The sequence below is a fragment of the Ranitomeya variabilis genome, chromosome 2 (genome assembly GCF_051348905.1).
Source record: "Ranitomeya variabilis isolate aRanVar5 chromosome 2, aRanVar5.hap1, whole genome shotgun sequence".
Taxonomy (NCBI): Eukaryota; Metazoa; Chordata; class Amphibia; order Anura; family Dendrobatidae; genus Ranitomeya; species Ranitomeya variabilis.
The window spans coordinates 371076298-371099489 of NC_135233.1; the positions used below are offsets into that span (position 1 = coordinate 371076298).

Sequence of the window (23192 nt, forward strand, 5' to 3'; positions counted from 1 at the left end):
GGTAAAGTAATTTTTTTTACATGAAGTAATAATCCCCTACATGCTTAGCCCTTTTTCTCTTAATGTACAGATTACACCCAGACAGATGGTGCAGATTAAGGAGGGTTATGATACACGAGTGTCAGCTCAGAGACGGCACAGCGAGGAGAAGGACGGAGGACCTGCAGGAGTATGGATGAGAAGATGGAGAGGAATCTCAAAGATACATGTAGAGAAATACAAGAGATCAATATGGTAGAAATATGTATAATGTTCCTCACACTTACCCTTCTTCCTTGGTGCAGCTGTGCTCTGAGGGTCTCCTGCTCTCAGCGCTTGGGTAAGCCCCTTCACCAGTCTGGGAAAACTCAGGTATCCACCACTTGAAGCAGTTGCATCTCTAAGAGCCTGTGGGACCCCTGCGAGAATGCTTGGTCCTCGCCAAAGTCCCTCAATATCCTGCACGTGCACCCGGCCACCACCTTCTTCTTCCAGAATGTGGTAGAGGATCCGAAGGCTGCGGAGAAAGCCCCGGGAAGGACAAGGAAAAGCAGCGGAACCAGGGGCCAAAGCTCCAGGGAGAGAGGGGCCAACATTGGAAGAAGAGGGGCTGGGGTTACAGAGGGGGGAGGTAGGACAGGACACAAACGATGCTCTCATGATGATGTAAGGTTATCGTAATCAAAACTACCTATCTATCATTTATGTCCTGGGTCTCCGGTGGTCGTCTGTCTTTGGCTACTGTTCAAATTTTAGATGTCAGGCTGTTTCTCTGACAAGCAATGAATCCTGTCCACTCAGGGATATATCTATCCTTTATGTCCTGGGTCTTTAGGTGTTTGGTCTCTTTGTATACTGTCTCTATTTTGGATGTAGACTATCTTTGTGAGTCTGTGACCCCTGTCCGCTCCGGGTTGTTAGTTGCCCCTTATTACTGCATTTTCCAATATTTCTAACCCCCCCTACTTATAAAAATGACATCAAAGTCCCCTCAAGGCTATGACCATACACTGTGCCCCACCAGTCGGCCCTCCAGAAGCAGCGTCTTCCCCCACTGATGAGGGACCTCGTCTCTAATACGCTCTCGTCTCCCTGCAGTCTGTCTCTAGCTGTCTCTTTACTCACACTCTCTCTCCTGCCAGTCTCTTCATCTGTCAGTAGCCGTGTTCCTGGCTCTGCTTTCCCCCTCTGCAGGATTAGCTATGATGGTTGCGTGTCTCTCGCACTTTCTCCTTACTCCTCTGCCCAGTCCCTGGGTCAGTCTATGGGCCAGTTTGCTGTCTCTTCCCCCTCCCTTTTCCCATATAATCTCTGTGATTCTTGCTAAGTCTCTACCTCTTTCTCTTTGTAGCTTGTGATGCTTCCTGTGGTTTCAGAGACTGTCACATGTGCAAGGGGTTCATTAAACACATGGGACCCTGGACCAGATGGGACCAGAAACATTTCTCATCTCTCAGTCCTTTCGCTCCCCTCCCCCACTTCACTGTCCCTTTGTCTCAGTCCCCTCTTTGTCCCTCCGTGTCCGTTCTGCTCCTGTTTTCTCCGAATTCACCTGTCATTCTCCTCTTCTCTTACGGTTACAACTTCCGCGTCTTTTTTTCGAATCTCAGTAATAATTATGTGACTTTGTGACGGCAGAGAAAACACATTGCGAACACAATGCATATTTTACATACTTCTCACAGTCTTAAATAGCTGGAAACACAATACAGCCACTTGGGTCCGATGCTGTTTTGTATTTTTTGTTACACTATTTTATTTTAACCCCTCAAAAAACTGAACAGACCTAATTTTTCTCCCATGGTTTGCTACAGTTGTGTCCAGTCTGTGAGTGTTTAAAGTGATTATATCACTTGCCAAATATATCTATTCTGCCTACCTGATGTAAATCCCGCTGTTCTCCTGAATCTGGTGATGTTTTTCTTTTGTTCCTGCGCCTCTCAGTTCCTGAGATATGGTCTCCTCTTTCCTGTATATAAATCTAGTCCTGTTAGCCAAGGGGGAGTGGTCCCTAACTCTTTTTGGGGACATTTTGTAGATGACCACACCTACTTGCCTAAAAAGGACTAGATTTATATATAAGAAAGAAGTGGCCATATCTCAGGAACGGAGAGGAGCAGGAACAAAAGAAAAACAATTCCGGATTCAGGAGAACAGCGGCATTTACACCAGGTAAAAATATATATGTTTATGCCAAATGACGGGGTGTTTTAACACATCATCACTACAGTTCCCTTCTCCTGATAGTACTACATGTCCTAGTGACAGGAGGCAATTGCAGCAAATAGCTAAGGAAATTGTTAGGTCAGGAAAGATTATGGACAATTCAGAGACTGTAAGCAGAGATCTTGAAAATGGGAGGAATTGAAATGGAAAAATATATCAGAAAGTAAAGCTGCCTTGAGTTCAAGTTGGTTTAGCTCTCAGATGTATAATCTCCCTGCGTGCAAATATCCTGTGAAAATATAGATCTTAAGTCCCAGGTGGTAATGTAGGACACTGGATGAAGGGTATTATTATGTTGTTTTTGAGTTTATGAGACTTTACTTTATGCTTTATTATAGTAGGACATATAAAGAGACTCAACTGTGGACTATAAATTGTTATGTCATATTATTTTGTAACATGTGTGCCACAATATGGTAAATGATCTGTTAGAGGTCAGTGAGGACTGGAGATTGGGAAACACTGCTCTATACTGTGAGGCAGCAGGGGATGCAGCTGCAATCATAGTGCAGATGAGACTTTATACTGTGAGGCAGTGGGGGGTGCAGCTGCAATCATAGTGCAGATGAGGCTTTATACTGTGAGGCAGCAGGGGATGCAGCTGCAATCGTAGTGCAGATGAGACTTTATACTGTGAGGCAGCGGGGGTGCAGCTGCAATCAGTGCAGATGAGGCTTTATACTGTGAGGCAGTGGGGGTGCAGCTGCAATCATAGTGCAGATGAGGCTTTATACTGTAAGGCAGTGGGGAGTGCAGCTGCAATCATAGTGCAGATGAGGCTTTATACTGCGAGGCAGTGGGGGGTGCAGTTGCAACCATAGTGCAGATGGGGCTTTATACTGCGAAGCAGCGGGGGGTGCAGCTGCAATCATACTGCAGATGAGGCTTTATACTGTGAGGCAGCAGGGGGTGCAGCTGCAATCATTGTGCAGATGAGGCTTTATACTGTGATGCAGCGGAGGTGCAGCTGCATGCATAGAGCAGATGAGGCTTTATACTGTGAGGCAGTGGGGGCTGCAGCTGCATGCATAGAGCAGATGAGGCTTTATACTGTGAGGCAGTGGGGGCTGCAGCTGCAATCATAGTGCAGATGAGGTTTTATATTGTGAGGCAGTGGGGGTGCAGCTGCAATCATAGTGCAGATGAAGTTTTATATTGTGAGGCAGTGGGGGGTGCAGCTGCAATCATAGTGCAGATGAGGCTTTATACTGCGAGGCAGCGGGGGGGTGCAGCTGCAATCATAGTGCAGATGAGGTTTTATATTGTGAGGTAGTGGGGGGTGCAGCTGCAATCATAGTGCAGATGAGGCTTTATACTGTGAGGCAGTGGGGGGTGCAGCTGCAATCAGTGCAGATGAGGTTTTATACTCTGAGGCAGCAGGGGGTGCAGCTGCAATCAGTGCAGATGAGGTTTTATACTGTGAGGCAGCAGGGGGTGCAGCTGCAATCATAGTGCAGATGAGGCTTTATACTGTGAGGCAGCAGGGAGTGCAGCTGCAATCATAGTGCAGATGAGGTTTTATACTGTGAGGCAGCAAGGGGTACAGCTGCAATCATAGTGCAGATGAGGCTTTATACTGTGAGGCAGTGGGGGGTGCAGCTGTACTCATAGTGCAGATGAGGCTTTATACTGTGAGGCATCAGGGGGTGCAGCTGCAATCATAGTGCAGATGAGGCTTTATACTGTGAGGCAGCGAGGGTGCAGCTGCAATCATAGTGCAGATGAGGCTTGATACTGTGAGGCAGTGGGGGGTGCAGCTGCAATCATAGTGCAGATGAGGTTTTATACTGTGAGGCAGTGGGGGGTGCAGCTGCAATCAGTGCAGATGAGGTTTTATACTGTGAGGCAGCAGGGGGTGCAGCTGCAATCAGTGCAGATGAGGTTTTATACTGTGAGGCAGCAGGGGGTGCAGCTGCAATCATAGTGCAGATGAGGCTTTATACTGTGAGGCAGCAGGGAGTGCAGCTGCAATCATAGTGCAGATGAGGTTTTATACTGTGAGGCAGCAGGGGGTACAGCTGCAATCATAGTGCAGATGAGGCTTTATACTGTGAGGCAGCGGGGGATGCAGCTGCAATCATAGTGCAGATGAGGCTTTATACTGTGAGGCAGTGGGGGGTGCAGCTGTACTCATAGTGCAGATGAGGCTTTATACTGTGAGGCAGCGAGGGTGCAGCTGCAATCATAGTGCAGATGAGGCTTTATACTGTGAGGCAGTGGGGGGGTGCAGCTGCAATCATAGTGCAGATGAGGTTTTATACTGTGAGGCAGCAGGGGGTGCAGCTGCAATCATAGTGCAGATGAGGCTTTATACTGTGAGGCAGCAGGGGGTGCAGCTGCAATCAGTGCAGATGAGGCTTTATACTGTGAGGCAGCAGGGGGTGCAGATGCAATCAGTGCAGATGAGGTTTTATACTGTGAGGCAGCGGGGGATGCAGCTGCAATCATAGTGCAGATGAGGCTTTATACTGTGAGGCAGGGGGTGCAGCTGCAATCATAGTGCAGATGAGGTTTTATATTGTGAGGCAGTGGGGGGTGCAGCTACAATCATAGTGCAGATGAGGCTTTATACCGCGAGGCAGCGGGGGGTGCAGCTGCAACCATAGTGCAGATGAGGCTTTATACTGCAAGGCAGCGGGGGGGGGGGGTGCAGCTGCAACCATAGTGCAGATGAGGCTTTATACTGTGATGCAGCGGAGGTGCAGCTGCATGCATAGAGCAGATGAGGCTTTATACTGTGAGGCAGTGGGGGCTGCAGCTGCAATCATAGTGCAGATGAGGTTTTATATTGTGAGGCAGTGGGGGTGGAGCTGCAATCATAGTGCAGATGAGGTTTTATATTGTGAGGCAGTGGGGGGTGCAGCTGCAATCATAGTGCAGATGAGGCTTTATACCGCGAGGCAGCGGGGGGTGCAGCTGCAACCATAGTGCAGATGAGGCTTTATACTGTGAGGCAGCAGGGGGTGCAGCTGCAATCATAGTGCAGATGAGGTTTTATATTGTGAGGTAGTGTTTGGGGTGCAGCTGCAATCATAGTGCAGATGAGGCTTTATACTGTGAGGCAGTGGGGGGTGCAGCTGGAATCAGTGCAGATGAGGTTTTATACTGTGAGGCAGCAGGGGGTGCAGCTGCAATCAGTGCAGATGAGGTTTTATACTGTGAGGCAGTGGGGGGTGCAGCTGCAATGATAGAGCAGATGAGGCTTTATACTGTGAGGCAGTGGGGGGTGCAACTGCAATCATAGTGCAGATGAAGCTTTATACTGTGAGGCAGCAGGGGGTGCAGCTGCAATGATGGTGCAGATGAGGCTTTATACTGTGAGGCAGTGGGGGGTGCAGCTGCAATGATAGTGCAGATGAGTCTTTATACTGTGAGGCAGTGGGGGGTGCAGCTGCAATGATCATGCAGATGCGGCTTTATACTGTGAGGCAATGGGGGGTGCAGCTGCAATGATAGTGCAGATGAGGCTTTATACTGTGAGGCAGTGGGGGGTGCAGCTGCACTCATAGTGCAGATGAGGCTTTATACTGTGAGGCAGCAGGGGGTGCAGCAGCAGCATCTAATTCCCTATTATCTGCGTGACAGGGACATATAAGAAGCTGCGTATCATACAGCAGACATATAGTGTGTCAACAGTGGATAATAGGAAGTCAAGTAGTTTGTAGCTCAGATTTGCAGCAGTTTAGCCCTTAGATGCCATTGTTAATCATGGTGTCCCTTCTGTTGTCCAATGTCCATCAGAACCCCTGAGAAGCAATGGTGTCATGTAATGGTAGTGCAGTCGGGACCATGTGTCGGCCATGTTGGCACTCCAGGGACGCCCAGACGGTCAATCTTACAATATTACAGAATTGCTTAAAAGATCAAGAAGGTCAAGTTCCCCCAATGGGTCATAAAAAAAGAAAACATTTTAAAATATTCTTAAAAAATATTTAAAAATATATAAAAGGCTTTTTGCTATTTAGCTCCCTGTGTAGCAGTGGAGTTTGGCGCAGCCGTGGTTCTGTTCCTTGGGTCCCATTCTGTATAATGGGGCACTATGGGGTGTGATTATTCACATGCTCGGACACCATCCACTATAAGTCCGGGTCACAGCTTGAACTTTGTAATTTGGGACCTATATAGAAAATAAAGAAACATGAAGAAAAAGAAAGAAATGATAAATCTATGGGAAACTGCAGAATCTAAAAACCACGTGAGAGAATAGACCCTAGAGAGAAAGAGAAGTGGAATTTGGAACTTCTGCCCAGATGTTTCCCAAACTTTTCTCTGTCCTCCTGTAATCCCCATAGCTGTAATGTGAATATTTTCCGTTTACACCTCATTCACATGGACACTTCTGTAAAAACAGTCCAAAAACTCAGAAAAAGCTGTTTCCCTCCACAACGGCACCGAGAGCAGAAAGTCACCAATGTGGCCTGGAACCGAGGGTGTCAGCAGTCTGGGCCAAGCGGCCATTCCCAGATCAGACCAAAAAAAGAAAACACGGATTCACATCTGCCCAAAAACACATTAAATATGGGGGAACGCACAAAAAAGAAACGTAGCAAACACCCAATAAACAGAGAAGATTGTTGTTGTGTTGTGCGGACACCTGCAAAAACAAAAGGCGTAAAAAAATGCATGTGAACAAAGCCTCAGCGTTACATTTTTATTACTTTTTTATGGGTTTAATAGAAAAAAATGATCAATCGCTCCATTTTTTTAATGTCATTTACCGCTTTTTTACGTAATTTACCCCTTAAATAATTTGATCACTGTGGTGTACAGGTCATTATAATTACAGGGACCCCAAATGTGTCTGTTATTTACTGATTTGTGATGTTCATTATTTAAAAAAAAAAAAAAGCACTAAAAAAAATTACAATATTTTAAGTGTTTTTCATTATTTTTAGTATTTTTTAGGATTAAAAAACATCTTTTATTTTCCTTCTAGAATACTGTAGAATACGGTGACATAGAGAAACCCTGCTATGGTCAGATGCATCAGTATAAACTGCCTGTGGAGTCAGAGCCTGCAATACAGATCAAGTACACAAAATTCTTCCCATTACATCACCAGAGCTTGTGGATCAGCTGCTTTATCTCCTGCCTGTAATATTGAAGGTTGTGAATTCGATTACAGGGGAGACTCACACAAAAAAATTACATTTTTGTCAATGCTTTTTTATTATTTTTAGCAAAAAAACAATCTGACTTTTTCTTCACCTCAGTATACAGGGAACATTAAAATATACAATTTATTTCTATGTACATACCATATTTTTCTGATAAGATGCACTTTTTTTACTCCACATTTGCACATTTGGGAGTAAAATGGGGATGTATCTTATAATCTGAATGGAGCTTACCTTGGGGGGGGCGGTCAGCAGTGGTGGAGTGGGGTCACAGGAGGAAGGCGGCGGCAGGAGTGTGATGATGCTCCAGTGCCCGGTCGGTTATTAGATGTCAACATCGGTGAGCGGAGGTCCCCTTTCCTGTATATATCTCTCTAGTGGGCTTCGGGAAAATGGCCACCGGAGATGGCGCATGCTCACATTTAGATTTAGGGAAACGAGATCTCGTCTCCCAAGATCTTAAATCATGCACCGCCTTCGGGGGCCATTTTCCCAAAGCAGGGAACTAAATAGGAAAGGGGACCTCCGCTCACTTGCGCCTTCATCAAATAGGCACCCAGGCACTGCCGCATCATCGCACTCCTGCCACCGCAGCCCTCCTGAAGCAGCGACCCTGCCCCCTGTGACCCCACTCCAACACTGCCACCCGCCCCACTAAAATGGATTATAAGACGCATCACTAATTTTGTTTTTAAAATATCCTATTTTCCATCCAAAATTTGGGGTGAGTCTTATAGTCTGCAAATTTTTAATGGAAAAAATAAAAAAAAGTTTAAAATAAAATAATGGTGCGTCTTATGCTGCACAAAATACGGTACATAATCTGCTTTTTGGTTCACTACCTGCAATACAGGACAAAATTACCAAATTCTCCTATGTTTATCATTATGAGCTGTGGTTCACAGATAAAACTGCTGCAAGTGAACATTGAGATGTGAGTTGAAGTCCTGATTGCAGGAGAAGAAGAGAATATGTAATTTAAATTATGCACTGAGCGTAGAGAAGCGCCCCGCCCCCCAAAAAGAGGAGAAGGAGCAATGGAGCGATGAAGACGTCAGAGAAAAGTGAGTATTTAGAAGCCTGGACGGTTGGGAGCTATGCCATCACCTCTTATCTGTGAGGAGCCTGCCCACAAGTCTTCAGTTTTTTTAGGTTGTCAAAAACCATGAGATTTTCATGCAAAAACAGTTTCAGGAAATGCTTCTGTTTGGGGAGAGTTTTTGGAGAAGTTCTTTTCTTGAAGTTGTTTGGAAAAATTTTGGAAAAGTTTTATTTTTTTTTTGCAGCTTATTGATTGGATAATTCCTAATTTGGAGCGGTCTCCTTCAGGAACCACTTCAAAGTACTGACGTGCGCTTTCTTTTTATACCTGCGAGTTTTTTCAATACCTCTCCAGGGAAAAAAAAAACCTCCCAAAACGCCTCAAATGTGCCCCTGACGTCTTTTAAACTCAATCGAAACCGCTGAGTTTTTCAAGCAGAAGATGCTTCAGGAAACTCAGGAATTCTTTTTTCATGGAGCTACTTTTATGTACTTTTCTGAGCATTTTACTAAATGGTTTTCCAGTTGTTTTCTGGTCATTTTTTTTCTTCACTCCAATGAATAATGAAGAAACCATAAGAACAACGGCAAATCACTCCAAAAGACGTCCAGTTGTTTTTTTACGTGTTCCCATTGACTTATATTGTGTAGTACAAAATGTTTTTGAGTGGAAAAATGCGAGAATATTGGCCGGTCACTTCTTTTAACTGCTTGGCGTTTTTAGGAACCTGAAAAAAGGACATTAAAAAGCCTTAAAATGTGTACAGCAAGGGTTTTTTTACATAGAAATGTATGTGTTCATTCTTAAGCTCGCTTTCTGAAAAAGGTGTCGTGTGCAAATACCCCAAAGTGAGTTTCCCATAGAAATTAATTGGAAGAATTTTCCCAAGTGTTTTTGAAGCAGGAGGATTTTGGAGAGTTTCTGCCCCACAAAAAATCCTGAAAAAAAATCAGCGTGAACATAACCTAAATATATGGACTGTCTGTACAAAGCACAGCATACAGCTGTGTTGGAGCGTCTATGTGTTGGAGCCTCTACATGGTGACGCTCTGTGTAGCTGTTCTCTGCCCTGGATAATAGACAAGAACCTGGATCTTTATACAACCCCTGGCAAAAATTATGGAATCACCGGCCTTGGAGGATGTTCATTCTGTTGTTTAATTTTGTAGAAAAAAAGCAGATCACAGACATGGCACAAAACTAAAGTAATTTCAAATGACAACTTTCTGGCTTTAAGAAACACTAAGGGTACCGTCACACAGTACCATTTACATCGCTACGACGGCACGATCCGTGACGTTGCAGCGATCGTATGATTATCGCTCCAGCGTCGTAGACTGCGGTCACACTGTGCAATCACTGCGCTGGAGCGATGCCGAAGTCCCCGGGTAACCAGGGTAAACATCGGGTAACTAAGCGCAGGGCCGCGCTTAGTAACCCGATGTTTACCGTGGTTACCAGCGTAAAAGTAAAAAAAAACAAACAGTACATACACACCATCTGATGCCCGTCAGGTCACTTGCCGTCTGCTTTCCTCTCTGACTGTCTGCCGGCCGGAAAGTGAGAGCAGATCACAGCGGTGACGTCGCCGCTGTGATCTGCTCTCACTGTACGGCCGGATTCAGTCAGAGCAGGAAGCAGACGGCAAGGGACCTGACGGGCATCAGATGGTGTGTATGTACTGTTTGTTTTTTTTTACTTTTACGCTGGTAACCACGGTAAACATCGGGTTACTAAGCGCGGAACTGCGCTTAGTTACCCGATGTTTACCCTGGTTACCAGCGAACACATCGCTGGATCGCTGTCACACACAACGATCCAGCGATGTCAGCGGGTGATCAAGCGACGAAAGAAAGTTTGAAACGATGTGCTACGACGTACGATTCTCAGCAGGGTGCCTGATCGCAGTAGCGTGTCAGACACTGCGAGATCGTAACGATATCGCTACAACGTCACGAATCGTGCCGTCGTAGCGATAAAAATGCCACTGTGTGACGGTACCCTAAAAGAAATCAAGAACTAAAAATGTGGTAGTCAGTAATGGTTACTTTTTTTTAACCAAGCATAGGGGAAAAATTATGGAATCACTCAATTCTGAGGAAAAAATTGTGGAATCGCCCTGTAAATTTTCATACTCAAAAATAACACCTGCATCAAATTAGATCTGCTTGTTAGTCTGCATCTAAAAAGGAGTGATCACACCTTGGAGAGCTGTTGCACCAAGTGGACTGACATGAATCATGGCTCCAAGACAAGAGATGTCAATTGAAACAAAGGAAAGGATTATCAAACTCTTAAAAGAGGGTAAATCATCATGCAATGTTGCAAAAGATGTTGGTTGTTCACAGTCAGCTGTGTCTAAAATCTGGACCAAATACAAACAACATGGGAAGGTTGTTAAAGGCAAACATACTAGTAGACTAAGGAAGACATCAAAGCGTCAAGACCGGAAACTTAAAGCAATATGTCTCCAAAACAGGAAATGCACAACAAAACAAATGAGGAACGAATGGGAGGAAACTGGAGTCAACGTCTGTGACCGAACTGTAAGAAACCGCCTAAAGGAAATGGGATTTACATACAGAAAAGCTAAATGAAAGCCATCATTAACACCTTTACAGAAAAAAACAAGGTTACAATGGGCTAAGGAAAAGCAATTGTGGACTGTGGATGACTGGATGCAAGTCATATTCAATGATGAATCGTGAATCTGCATTGGGCAAGGTGATGATGCTGGAACTTTTGTTTGGTGCCATTCCAATGAGATTTATAAAGATAACTGCCTGAAGAGAACATGCAAATTTCCACAGTCATTGATGATATGGGGCTGCATGTCAGGTAAAGGCACTGGGAAGATGGCAGCAATTGCATCTATATATATAATTGTCTAAGGGTTTTTCTGTCTGTCTGTCTGTCCTGGAAATCCCGCATCTCTGATTGGTCGAGGCCGCCATGCCTCGACCAATCAGCGACGGGCACAGCATGGCGACGATGATGTCATAAAGGTTGCCTCGACCAATCAGCGACGGGCACAGTCTGCCGCAAATTCGCCTCGACCAATCAGCGACGAGCACAGTATCGACGTAGATGTCATAATGGTTGCCATGGCGACGATGATGTCATAAAGGTTGCCTCGACCAATCAGCGACGGGCACAGTCTGCCGCGAATTCTGGAATCATCATTGTCCATATACTACGGGGACATGCATATTCTAGAATACCCGATGCATTAGAATCGGGCCACAGTCTAGTCTTTAATAAATGCACAAGTTTATGTTGATATTTTGGACACTTTTCTTATCCCATGAATTGAAAGGCTGTTTGGGGATGATGAAATCATTTTTCAAGATGATAATGCATCCTGCCATGGAGCAAAAACTGTGAGAACATTCCTCAAAAATAGACACATAAGGTCAATGTCAAGGCCTGCAAATAGTCCAGATCTCAATCCAATTGAAAATCTTTGGTGGAAGTTGAAGAAAATGGTCCATGACGAGGCTCCAACCTGCAAAGCTGATCTGGCGACAGCAATCAGAGAAAGTTGGAGCCAGATTGATGAAGAGTCCTGTGTGACTCATTAAGTCCATGCCGCAGAGACTGCAAGCTGTAATAAAAGCCAGAGGTGGTGCAACAAAATACTAGTGATGCGTTGGAGGGTTTTGTTGTTTGTTTGTTTTTCATGATTCCATAATTGTTTCCTCAGAATTGAGTGATTCCATAATTTTTCCTTATGTTTGGTTAAAATAAGTAACCATTACTGACTACCACATTTTTTGATTTCTTTTAGTGTTTCTTAAAGCCAGAAAGTTGCCATTTGAAATGACTTTAGTTTTGTGCCATGTCTGTGATCTGCTTTTTTTCTACAAAATTAAACAACTGAATGAACATCCTCCAAGGCCAGTGATTCCATAATTTTTGCCAGGGATTGTACATTCAAAATCAACAGCGTATTATCACCAACTTTACATTTTGCTGCTGAAAATAAATAGCATAACATATAGATTTGTGTTACATAAAGGATAGAAGACTCCTATGAGTTACGTATGCAACATTGATGAAGGGTGGGGAGTGGGGACCAGTGCAATAGAGGATTTTTCCTTCCATCCAGACTTCTCACAGTTTTTTCTGACCTCATGGCAAAAAAGTGTTACATCCCAGATAAGCAGCGAGTTTATTGTGACAATTGCATCGTTCAGAATTATTGTTTCCATCTACAATCTGCTCTATTACCACAGTTTGCATTGTGCTATTATATCCCTTAAAGGGAATTTGTCATCAGAAAACGATCGATTGTTGAAATCAAGTTTTTTTTTTACATTAAATCTATCTGCAAAAAAATATATAAATCGATTTTTCCAAAGTGTGTAAGATAAAAAAATCTTGTAATTTTCTTACTGGCTGCTAGACCTTATGCTAAATTTATTCTTCATGTTCTGCAAAAGAAGATTTTTTCAGCAGTCTCATTATCATCACAGCAGGATTACAATGGAAGGTAGCACCTGTATATACAGTAGATTCACCATTCACAATAAAGGATGTCACAGCTCACCTCCTCCTCCTGTACAATGACTGATAACACCTCTATATACAGTAGATAACACAGGATCTACCATTCACAATAGGTGATGTCACAGCTCACCTCCTCCTCCTGTACAATGACACCTCTATATACAGTAGATAACACAGGATCTACCATTCACAATAGGTGATGTCACAGCTCTCCTCCTCCTCCTGTACAATGACTGATAACACCTCTATATACAGTAGGTAACACAGGATCCACCATTCACAATAGAGGATGTCACAGCTCACCTCCTCCTCCTGTACAATGACTGATAAGACCTCTATATACAGTAGATAACACAGGATCCACCATCCACAATAGGTGATGTCACAGCTCACATCCTCCTCCTGTACAATGACTGATAACACCTCTATATACAGTAGATAACAAAGGATCCACCATTCACAATAGGTGATGTCACAGCTCACCTCCTCCTCCTGTACAATGACTGATAACACCTCTATATACAGTAGATCACACAGGATCCACCATTCACAATAGGTGATGCCACAGCTCACCTCCTCCTCCTGTACAATGACTGATAACACCTCTATATACAGTAGATAACACAGGATCCACCATTCACAATAGGTGATGTCACAGCTCACCTCCTCCTCCTGTACAATGACTGATAACACCTCTATATACAGTAGATCACACAGGATCCACCATTCACAATAGGTGATGCCACAGCTCACCTCCTCCTCCTGTACAATGACTGATAACACCTCTATATACAGTAGATCACACAGGATCCACCATTCACTATAGAGGATGTCACATCTCACCTCCTCCCTCTTCCTTCACAATGGTCTTTATTCAGAGTCAAACATGCTCAGACACCACTTCTATACAAAGAAATAGGGTCTGAGTCAGTCTATTGCTAATATTAGTCTTAGTGGCCTGTGTGAAATTGTTATTTTTTTTATTTCTTTTTTGTTTTTTATTTTTTTTTATAGATAGTAAAATGAAAACTAAACAGAATATATAATTTTTAAAATAATAAATCTAATATAAAACCTCATTTAAACAATAAGTCTTTTCTGATGACCCTCTTATTTTGTGTTTTTGCTGTTTTTTTTATGCCAAGTTTAAGCTACTTTTAAGCTGCTTACAAAAAGCAGGTTTTGCTGAGTTTTTGCAGCGTTTTTGTCAGGGTACATTTGTCTCTTGTGCATACTGATAAAGTTTAGTGCATAAAAAAAAAATATTCAACTTCATCAGGTTTTGGCACAAAATACGCAGCGAAACTTGATACCTGCGTTTTTGCAGCACTTTTTGCACCACCTATTGCTTTCAAAGGGTGAAAAATGCTGAAAAAATGCTGAAAAAATGTTGAAAGAATGGACAGGCTGCATTTTGCTAAAAAAAGATCTTTGAAAAGAAAGTCTGGAAAAAATCCAAGCTGTGTGCAATATCCAAAAATCCATTCCGGTGTAACAGGCCAAAGTAACCCCGTCCCAGATTAACCCCGGGTATAATTTGGCCTAGGCCAGAGTATACCCCGGGGTATAAACTGGCCTAGGCCAAACTATACCCAGGCATAAAATGGGTATATATGCTCCATGCATATTTACCAACAGCCTAATTTTTGTGGGACTTTCTTGCAAATGAGAGAGAGAATGCATCAGGATTCTGGGGAGTTCATGGGTGAAATGGGGCTTAAATTCCCCCATGTTACAGAAGAAAAGAGGATGAATTATGTGTGCCAAAAAAAGGTAGAGATCTGGTGGAATCTCACAGCTCCGCCGTTGATCATATATGGCCGCAGTCGGCTGTGTATGACTTTACTAGGATCCCGGCTGCCTTGGTGCACAGCCGGCTCTGCTGCGCACACGTTATTGTGGGAGCCTAATCTGTTCAACAAAACTGTGGGGAGGGAACCAGCGATGTCAGCACAGCAAGGATTAATGATCAGGAGTCAGAGGAACAATGCTGGACCGTATAGGGGAAAGTAATCCACTAATAGGGGTAGGCTCAGATAGACCCCAGGAAACGCGGTGCCAGGCTCTCAGGACTCAGAAGGGTTGGCATGAAACCTATAGAGATATGAACCACGGCACTCAGGGTTTCTTGAAGGTGCCCAAGTTAGGTATCCAACCCGTCAAATATAAGTAGAAAATACTTGGCACTCTGGAGAGTTTTTTTGCAAATTTAAGAAATAGATTTTTATTCGGTGCATCCAGTTCAATATTTAAACGTTTTCGGTCTATACAATCAGACCTTCGTCAGAAATAGTTGTGAAAACTGAAAAGTATATGTACAAAAAAGAAGGAAACATTTTTTAGACAACATTCATGATGCACAGCGTATATATAAATACATATATAAATACAGCTCATTACGTTTTATCATAACATACTGTCAAAAAATCTGTGATAAGTAACAAACAGCAACTGTGGCGGTCTGAACGAATCCGGCCTGGAGTGATGTGAGACGTAGGTCTTATTCTGAAGATGCTAGAGCTTGAAAGCGTGATAAGGACAAAAATATGTACAGTGAGGTGAGTATATACAGTCTATTTCCATGCGAAACTGGGGCATTAAACTGATGGATATATTGCTCCACAAGGATACAGATGACAGAGTGGCCCCAGACTAACGGGGATGTGCGGGTACAGTGCACAGTGAGCTGCCTAAAAATAGAAGGAAACAGAAACATGAACACATAAGATACTCGGCGTGATGCTCGGTGATGGACCAAGGAGTCCCAAGAGCTATGTCATAATGCCAGTGAAGTCTAAGGTGTGACCACTCAATACCCAGGTCCCTGATAGCTGTACTGAAGAAATGCAGTAATATGGATAAAGATAAGGTTCCTAGGGACTACAGTATAAGTACCTGGAGACCACAGTATACGTGTATGTGGATATACCCACACAATGGTCAGAAGACAGCAGGGAATCAGGAGCGCTGGGCGTCTAAAAAGACAGCAGGGAAGTACATGAAAACTACAGTGCTAAAGCTCACATGTCCAGTCTAACAAAACCGCCATAATGCACAATGCGATACCTTACTGCAGGTGACGATAAGTGAACAACGCGCTGAGGAAGGCGAGAGACTGGCAGGGACATAAGCGCTGTGAAAACAATAGAGCAAAGGTAGTAGGTTACCACATGGAGGAGGGGTGGAGAAGATTGTAGTGCCAAGCGAACCGCTGCTATACCTGAGACCGCCAGTGTAGAGGACGCCGCGCCGCGAGGAAAGATGCGCTCCAGGGCTGCTGAGGGAGGATGGCACTTCCGGGTTTAAGTGCTCACCGCAGCAAGTCAGCTGACCCAGCGCGTCATGGGGCCATGTGACCGGAGGGGCTGCGCATGCGCAGAAGCCAGATAGGGGGAACGGTCGGGCCTGATGCTGGGAGAGCTAGCGCCTGCGCAGTAAATGAAAGGGGCAGGGAACTGCTAGTCTGGGAATATGTATGGGGGTGCTGAAAGGGGAGAATCCCTGGGCAACGCACCCAGTGGCGGCGGAACGACCACCACATACAGGTTCCTGTGAGATGGTCACACCAACATGATAGAGAATCAGTTAACGCTCTATATGATGAATGGCAAAAAGGAGTGCATACTATACCCAGTGAAGTGCACGGTGCAGAGGGTGCAGTTTAACGATTCTGTGAAGAAAAAATGAATGGATAAAGATGAAACAATACAGTTGAAAATGACACTATATACCAATAAGGCTACAACAGCGTGCTAATGTCACCTCAGTTACTATTTACACATATAAACACTGTTACAAAAAAGCTGAGACGTCGTAGTCCCTATTTAGCCCTCTTGGCTCAAGAGTCTGTAGTGTATGAATCCAGTATGCTTCTCTCCTGAGAAGCATGTTGGTACGGTTTTGGCCTCTCCTAGGGATGTCTACCTGTTCTAGGACCTGGAACCGGAGTTGAGAGATATTATGGTTTCTTTCAGAAAAATGGTATGGAAGGGGAAGGTGCGTTTTATTGCATCGAATCGTGGACTTATGTTGGGCCACTCGATCTCTCACCATCTGTGTGGTCTCCCCTACGTATGCCAGACCGCACGGGCACTTGATGACATAGACCACGTGTGTGGACTCGCAGGTAAAAAAGCCTTTTATGGGAATGGCTTTGCCCGTCTGGGGGTGACATTAGCACGCTGTTGTAGCCTTATTGGTATATAGTGTCATTTTCAACTGTATTGTTTCATCTTTATCCATTCATTTTTTCTTCACAGAATCGTTAAACTGCACCCTCTGCACCGTGCACTTCACTGGGTATAGTATGCACTCCTTTTTGCCATTCATCATATAGAGCGTTAACTGATTCTCTATCATGTTGGTGTGACCATCTCACAGGAACCTGTATGTGGGGGTCGTTCCGCCGCCACTGGGTGCGTTGCCCAGGGATTCTCCCCTTTCAGCACCCCCATACATATTCCCAGACTAGCAGCTCCCTGCCCCTTTCATTTACTGCGCAGGCGCTAGCTCTCCCAGCATCAGGCCCGACGTTCCCCCTATCTGGCTTCTGCGCATGCGCAGCCCCTCCGGTCACATGGCCCCATGATGGGCTGGGTCAGCTGACTTGCTGCGGTGAGCACTTAAACCCGGAAGTGCCATCCTCCCTCAGCAGCCCTGGAGCGCATCTTTCCTCGCGGCGCGGCGTCCTCTACACTGGCGGTCTCAGGTATAGCAGCGGTTCGCTTGGCACTACAATCTTCTCCACCCCTCCTCCATGTGGTAACCTACTACCTTTGCTCTATTGTTTTCACAGCGCTTATGTCCCTGCCAGTCTCTCGCCTTCCTCAGCGCGTTGTTCACTTATCGTCACCTGCAGTAAGGTATCGCATTGTGCATTATGGCGGTTTTGTTAGACTGGACATGTGAGCTTTAGCACTGTAGTTTTCATGTACTTCCCTGCTGTCTTTTTAGACGCCCAGCGCTCCTGATTCCCTGCTGTCTTCTGACCATTGTGTGGGTATATCCACATACACGTATACTGTGGTCTCCAGGTACTTATACTGTAGTCCCTAGGAACCTTATCTTTATCCATATTACTGCATTTCTTCAGTACAGCTATCAGGGACCTGGGTATTGAGTGGTCACACCTTAGACTTCACTGGCATTATGACATAGCTCTTGGGACTCCTTGGTCCATCACCGAGCATCACGCCGAGTATCTTATGTGTTCATGTTTCTGTTTCCTTCTATTTTTAGGCAGCTCACTGTGCACTGTACCCGCACATCCCCGTTAGTCTGGGGCCACTCTGTCATCTGTATCCTTGTGGAGCAATATATCCATCAGTTTAATGCCCCAGTTTCGCATGGAAATAGACTGTATATACTCACCTCACTGTACATATTTTTGTCCTTATCACGCTTTCAAGCTCTAGCATCTTCAGAATAAGACCTACGTCTCACATCACTCCAGGCCGGATTCGTTCAGACCGCCACAGTTGCTGTTTGTTACTTATCACAGATTTTTTGACAGTATGTTATGATAAAACGTAATGAGCTGTATTTATATATGTATTTATATATACGCTGTGCATCATGAATGTTGTCTAAAAAATGTTTCCTTCTTTTTTGTACATATACTTTTCAGTTTTCACAACTATTTCTGATGAAGGTCTGATTGTATAGACCGAAAACGTTTAAATATTGAACTGGATGCACCGAATAAAAATCTATTTCTTAAATTTGCAAAAAAACTCTCCAGAGTGCCAAGTATTTTCTACTTATATTTGACGGGTTGGATACCTAACTTGGGCACCTTCAAGAAACCCTGAGTGCCGTGGTTCATATCTCTACATGTTGTATCCTTACACGAGCACCTTGGACAATGTCTGAAACCTTCTCCTTCAACGCAGTAGAAGCGGCGGAAAATCTCTCTAAAGTAACCGCACCTAGCGACTTTCTCCAAATCCCAACTAAAGAAATCAAGAACCGCGACTTGGAACGTGAGTCCAGAAGAGCGGTTAATCTAGAGCTACACATTGTTACGATAGCTGAGTACCTTCGGGTCCAGAGGATTCCACGAGGCCTACGGGTCCCTCTACAACCAACCTTCTTCAGGGAGGATAAAGAGTACTGTGAAAAGTTTGAACATATCCTGAACAAATGCTCAGCAGACCTCATGACCTTAACTCTCTCTTATCTTCAACAAAACCTGGACACGGTGAATACCCAAATAAATGCCATCGAAACCCAATTAACCAGTACCATGCCCCGGGAGGAGTTCCAGGAGCTCAAGACGAAGAATCAGGAACAACTACGGCTACACAGATTGGAAGTGGAAAAAAGGAAAAGATCAAAGTTTCTACGAGATACCGAGGACTACCTACAGAACCGTGTCTATCAATGGCGGGATACTCGGCATTTCACCAGACGACACAGCTCGATAAGCTCTTCTGGTTCCACCGACAGCAGGCCCGGGGCTTCAAACTCTGCTTCTTTTTTAGGGAACAATCGCGGCCGCCAAAGAGGAAGACGAGGCGGGGGGGCCAATGCAATCGGGGAACCCAGAAACCAGGTGGCGACACGCTCACAGGTAAGGACCTCCCCCTGGTAGTGAACATTTCATCAAAAAGCTTGGACATACACCAATTGGCCGTCCTCCAGAAGGGTTTGTCCTTCTGCCCCATGTACAAATTTAATTCTTTCGACCTCAGCATGGACCTGCAACGGTTCTATCGGAACCTCCGCTTGCGCGTCCATTTCTCAGCCCAACCTCCAGTGTTGAGTCCCGTCAGACAGGACAAGTCTATTCTGGAACTCCACAACCTGGGGCTTCGGAACCATAGCCTCTATATGCCACCACGGTCCAATCCTCCAGTGGAAACTTTTGTTTCCCTTGTTGAGAGAGATATTCACACCCTTATTCGGCAAATGGACCAAGGGAGTTTCCGGATCCAGACGAATCTCTCAGCCTCAGAAAGACTTTCACTGGAGCAACTTTCGTCCGATAAATCGTTAATCATTAAACCGGCAGATAAGGGTGGGGCGACGGTAGTGATGGACAGGACTGACTACCTGGACGAGGTATTTAGACAGTTGGGGGACACTAGGGTGTATAAAATATTACCACATAATCCAGTGAGCCAACTAGTACAGAAAATTGCACCCATTGTTGAGTTCCATTTCCAAGAAGGCACAATTGACAGTAAGATGAGGGATTTTCTCATCAAAAAGGACCCCATCACCCCCTTATTTTATGTGCTTCCTAAGATACATAAAAGATTAACCAAACCTCCTGGCCGGCCCATTGTCTCCCTTACAGACTCAGTCTTATCACCACTATCAATGGTATTGGAAAAAATTCTTACACCACTTGTAAAAACCACTCGGTCCTTCCTTTTGGACACCAATGAGTTCATTCTAGTCATCAAGTCTCTGGGTCCCATATCTCCCTCTTCCTTCCTTATTACGTGGGATGTCAATAGCTTGTACACATCCATCATTCATGAAAAAGGTCTAGCAGCTGCTGACAGATTACTGATCGAAAATAGGATTGACATCAAAATCCGACATTTCTGTGCTGATCTCCTGGGGTTGGTTCTCAAAGAGAACTACTTCATGTTTCAGGACGTCTTCTATGCCCAGCTACAAGGCACAGCAATGGGCGCGAATGTAGAGCCCCCTTACGCTGTAGCGTATATGGCGGCTTTTGAGAGCGATTTCGTGTTCAATCACCCCCTGTTCACAGCCCACTGCAAAACCTGGCGTAGGTATATCGACGACATTTTTTGCATCTGGGATGGGCCCCTTGAGTCACTGATAACATTTGATCATCATATCAATAACATTTGGCCCGAGCTTGGCTTCTCCATGCAATATGATATGTCCAGGATCAATTTCCTGGATACCGTGATTTATAAAGATAGGGGGGGCCACTTATCTATTGATTTGTATACTAAACCAACGGACCGCAATGGCCTCCTACACTTCACCAGCTGCCATCCACCCTCCATCAAAAATTCCATTCCCAAATCTCAATTCCATAGAGTTGATAGAATTGTCTCTGATGACAGTATCAAACAAACCAGACTCCTTGAGATGGAACAGAAATTCACGGCTAGGGGATACCCTCGGGGGATCCTGACTGAGGCCAAACGGAACATATCCGTGAGCAAGCCCAAAGATAACTGCAAGAGAATCCCCTTCGTCTCCACATTCCATCCATTCTCGGGCCTTATACAGTCCACCATTAGGAGGCATTGGGGTATTCTGACTAGAAGTTACCCCCACATTCCAGAGTTTAAAACACCATTCATGTCTTGTTTCAAGCGGGCCAGGAATCTCAAGGACAGACTGGTCAGTGCAGACATTGGCTCTAGTACCACTGTCCCGAAACAGACCTTTCTACAGACCCAGAGAAAAGGCACATTCCCGTGCTTAAACTGCCTGCAATGTAGCAACGTCCAGAAGGGCTCATCAGTCTCCCACCCCCAGACGGGCAAAGCCATTCCCATAAAAGGCTTTTTTACCTGCGAGTCCACACACGTGGTCTATGTCATCAAGTGCCCGTGCGGTCTGGCATACGTAGGGGAGACCACACAGATGGTGAGAGATCGAGTGGCCCAACATAAGTCCACGATTCGATGCAATAAAACGCACCTTCCCCTTCCATACCATTTTTCTGAAAGAAACCATAATATCTCTCAACTCCGGTTCCAGGTCCTAGAACAGGTAGACATCCCTAGGAGAGGCCAAAACCGTACCAACATGCTTCTCAGGAGAGAAGCATACTGGATTCATACACTACAGACTCTTGAGCCAAGAGGGCTAAATAGGGACTACGACGTCTCAGCTTTTTTGTAACAGTGTTTATATGTGTAAATAGTAACTGAGGTGACATTAGCACGCTGTTGTAGCCTTATTGGTATATAGTGTCATTTTCAACTGTATTGTTTCATCTTTATCCATTCATTTTTTCTTCACAGAATCGTTAAACTGCACCCTCTGCACCGTGCACTTCACTGGGTATAGTATGCACTCCTTTTTGCCATTCATCATATAGAGCGTTAACTGATTCTCTATCATGTTGGTGTGACCATCTCACAGGAACCTGTATGTGGGGGTCGTTCCGCCGCCACTGGGTGCGTTGCCCAGGGATTCTCCCCTTTCAGCACCCCCATACATATTCCCAGACTAGCAGTTCCCTGCCCCTTTCATTTACTGCGCAGGCGCTAGCTCTCCCAGCATCAGGCCCGACCGTTCCCCCTATCTGGCTTCTGCGCATGCGCAGCCCCTCCGGTCACATGGCCCCATGACGCGCTGGGTCAGCTGACTTGCTGCGGTGAGCACTTAAACCCGGAAGTGCCATCCTCCCTCAGCAGCCCTGGAGCGCATCTTTCCTCGCGGCGCGGCGTCCTCTACACTGGCGGTCTCAGGTATAGCAGCGGTTCGCTTGGCACTACAATCTTCTCCACCCCTCCTCCATGTGGTAACCTACTACCTTTGCTCTATTGTTTTCACAGCGCTTATGTCCCTGCCAGTCTCTCGCCTTCCTCAGCGCGTTGTTCACTTATCGTCACCTGCAGTAAGGTATCGCATTGTGCATTATGGCGGTTTTGTTAGACTGGACATGTGAGCTTTAGCACTGTAGTTTTCATGTACTTCCCTGCTGTCTTTTTAGACGCCCAGCGCTCCTGATTCCCTGCTGTCTTCTGACCATTGTGTGGGTATATCCACATACACGTATACTGTGGTCTCCAGGTACTTATACTGTAGTCCCTAGGAACCTTATCTTTATCCATATTACTGCATTTCTTCAGTACAGCTATCAGGGACCTGGGTATTGAGTGGTCACACCTTAGACTTCACTGGCATTATGACATAGCTCTTGGGACTCCTTGGTCCATCACCGAGCATCACGCCGAGTATCTTATGTGTTCATGTTTCTGTTTCCTTCTATTTTTAGGCAGCTCACTGTGCACTGTACCCGCACATCCCCGTTAGTCTGGGGCCACTCTGTCATCTGTATCCTTGTGGAGCAATATATCCATCAGTTTAATGCCCCAGTTTCGCATGGAAATAGACTGTATATACTCACCTCACTGTACATATTTTTGTCCTTATCACGCTTTCAAGCTCTAGCATCTTCAGAATAAGACCTACGTCTCACATCACTCCAGGCCGGATTCGTTCAGACCGCCACAGTTGCTGTTTGTTACTTATCACAGATTTTTTGACAGTATGTTATGATAAAACGTAATGAGCTGTATTTATATATGTATTTATATATACGCTGTGCATCATGAATGTTGTCTAAAAAATGTTTCCTTCTTTTTTGTACA

The 23192-nt window shown here is 44.9% G+C and overlaps 1 protein-coding gene across 2 annotated transcripts in view; it reads right to left on the reverse strand.

Annotated features, from left to right (window-relative positions):
- LOC143806035 (suppressor APC domain-containing protein 2-like) overlaps positions 1 to 1215 on the reverse strand; it is a 43923-nt gene extending 42708 nt beyond the window's left edge. Inside the window, exons 1-2 of one of the 2 annotated variants that reach the window (XM_077285938.1) lie at positions 1105 to 1215; positions 267 to 589 (exon numbers count right to left, since the gene is read on the reverse strand). In XM_077285938.1, the coding sequence (XP_077142053.1) occupies positions 267 to 589; positions 1105 to 1130 (349 nt within the window). In that variant the 5' untranslated portion in view covers positions 1131 to 1215. Of the gene's footprint in view, positions 1 to 266 lie in introns of both variants that reach the window. The other variant, XM_077285937.1, reaches the window with a different exon arrangement.
- Positions 1216 to 23192: the final 21977 nt, after the last annotated feature.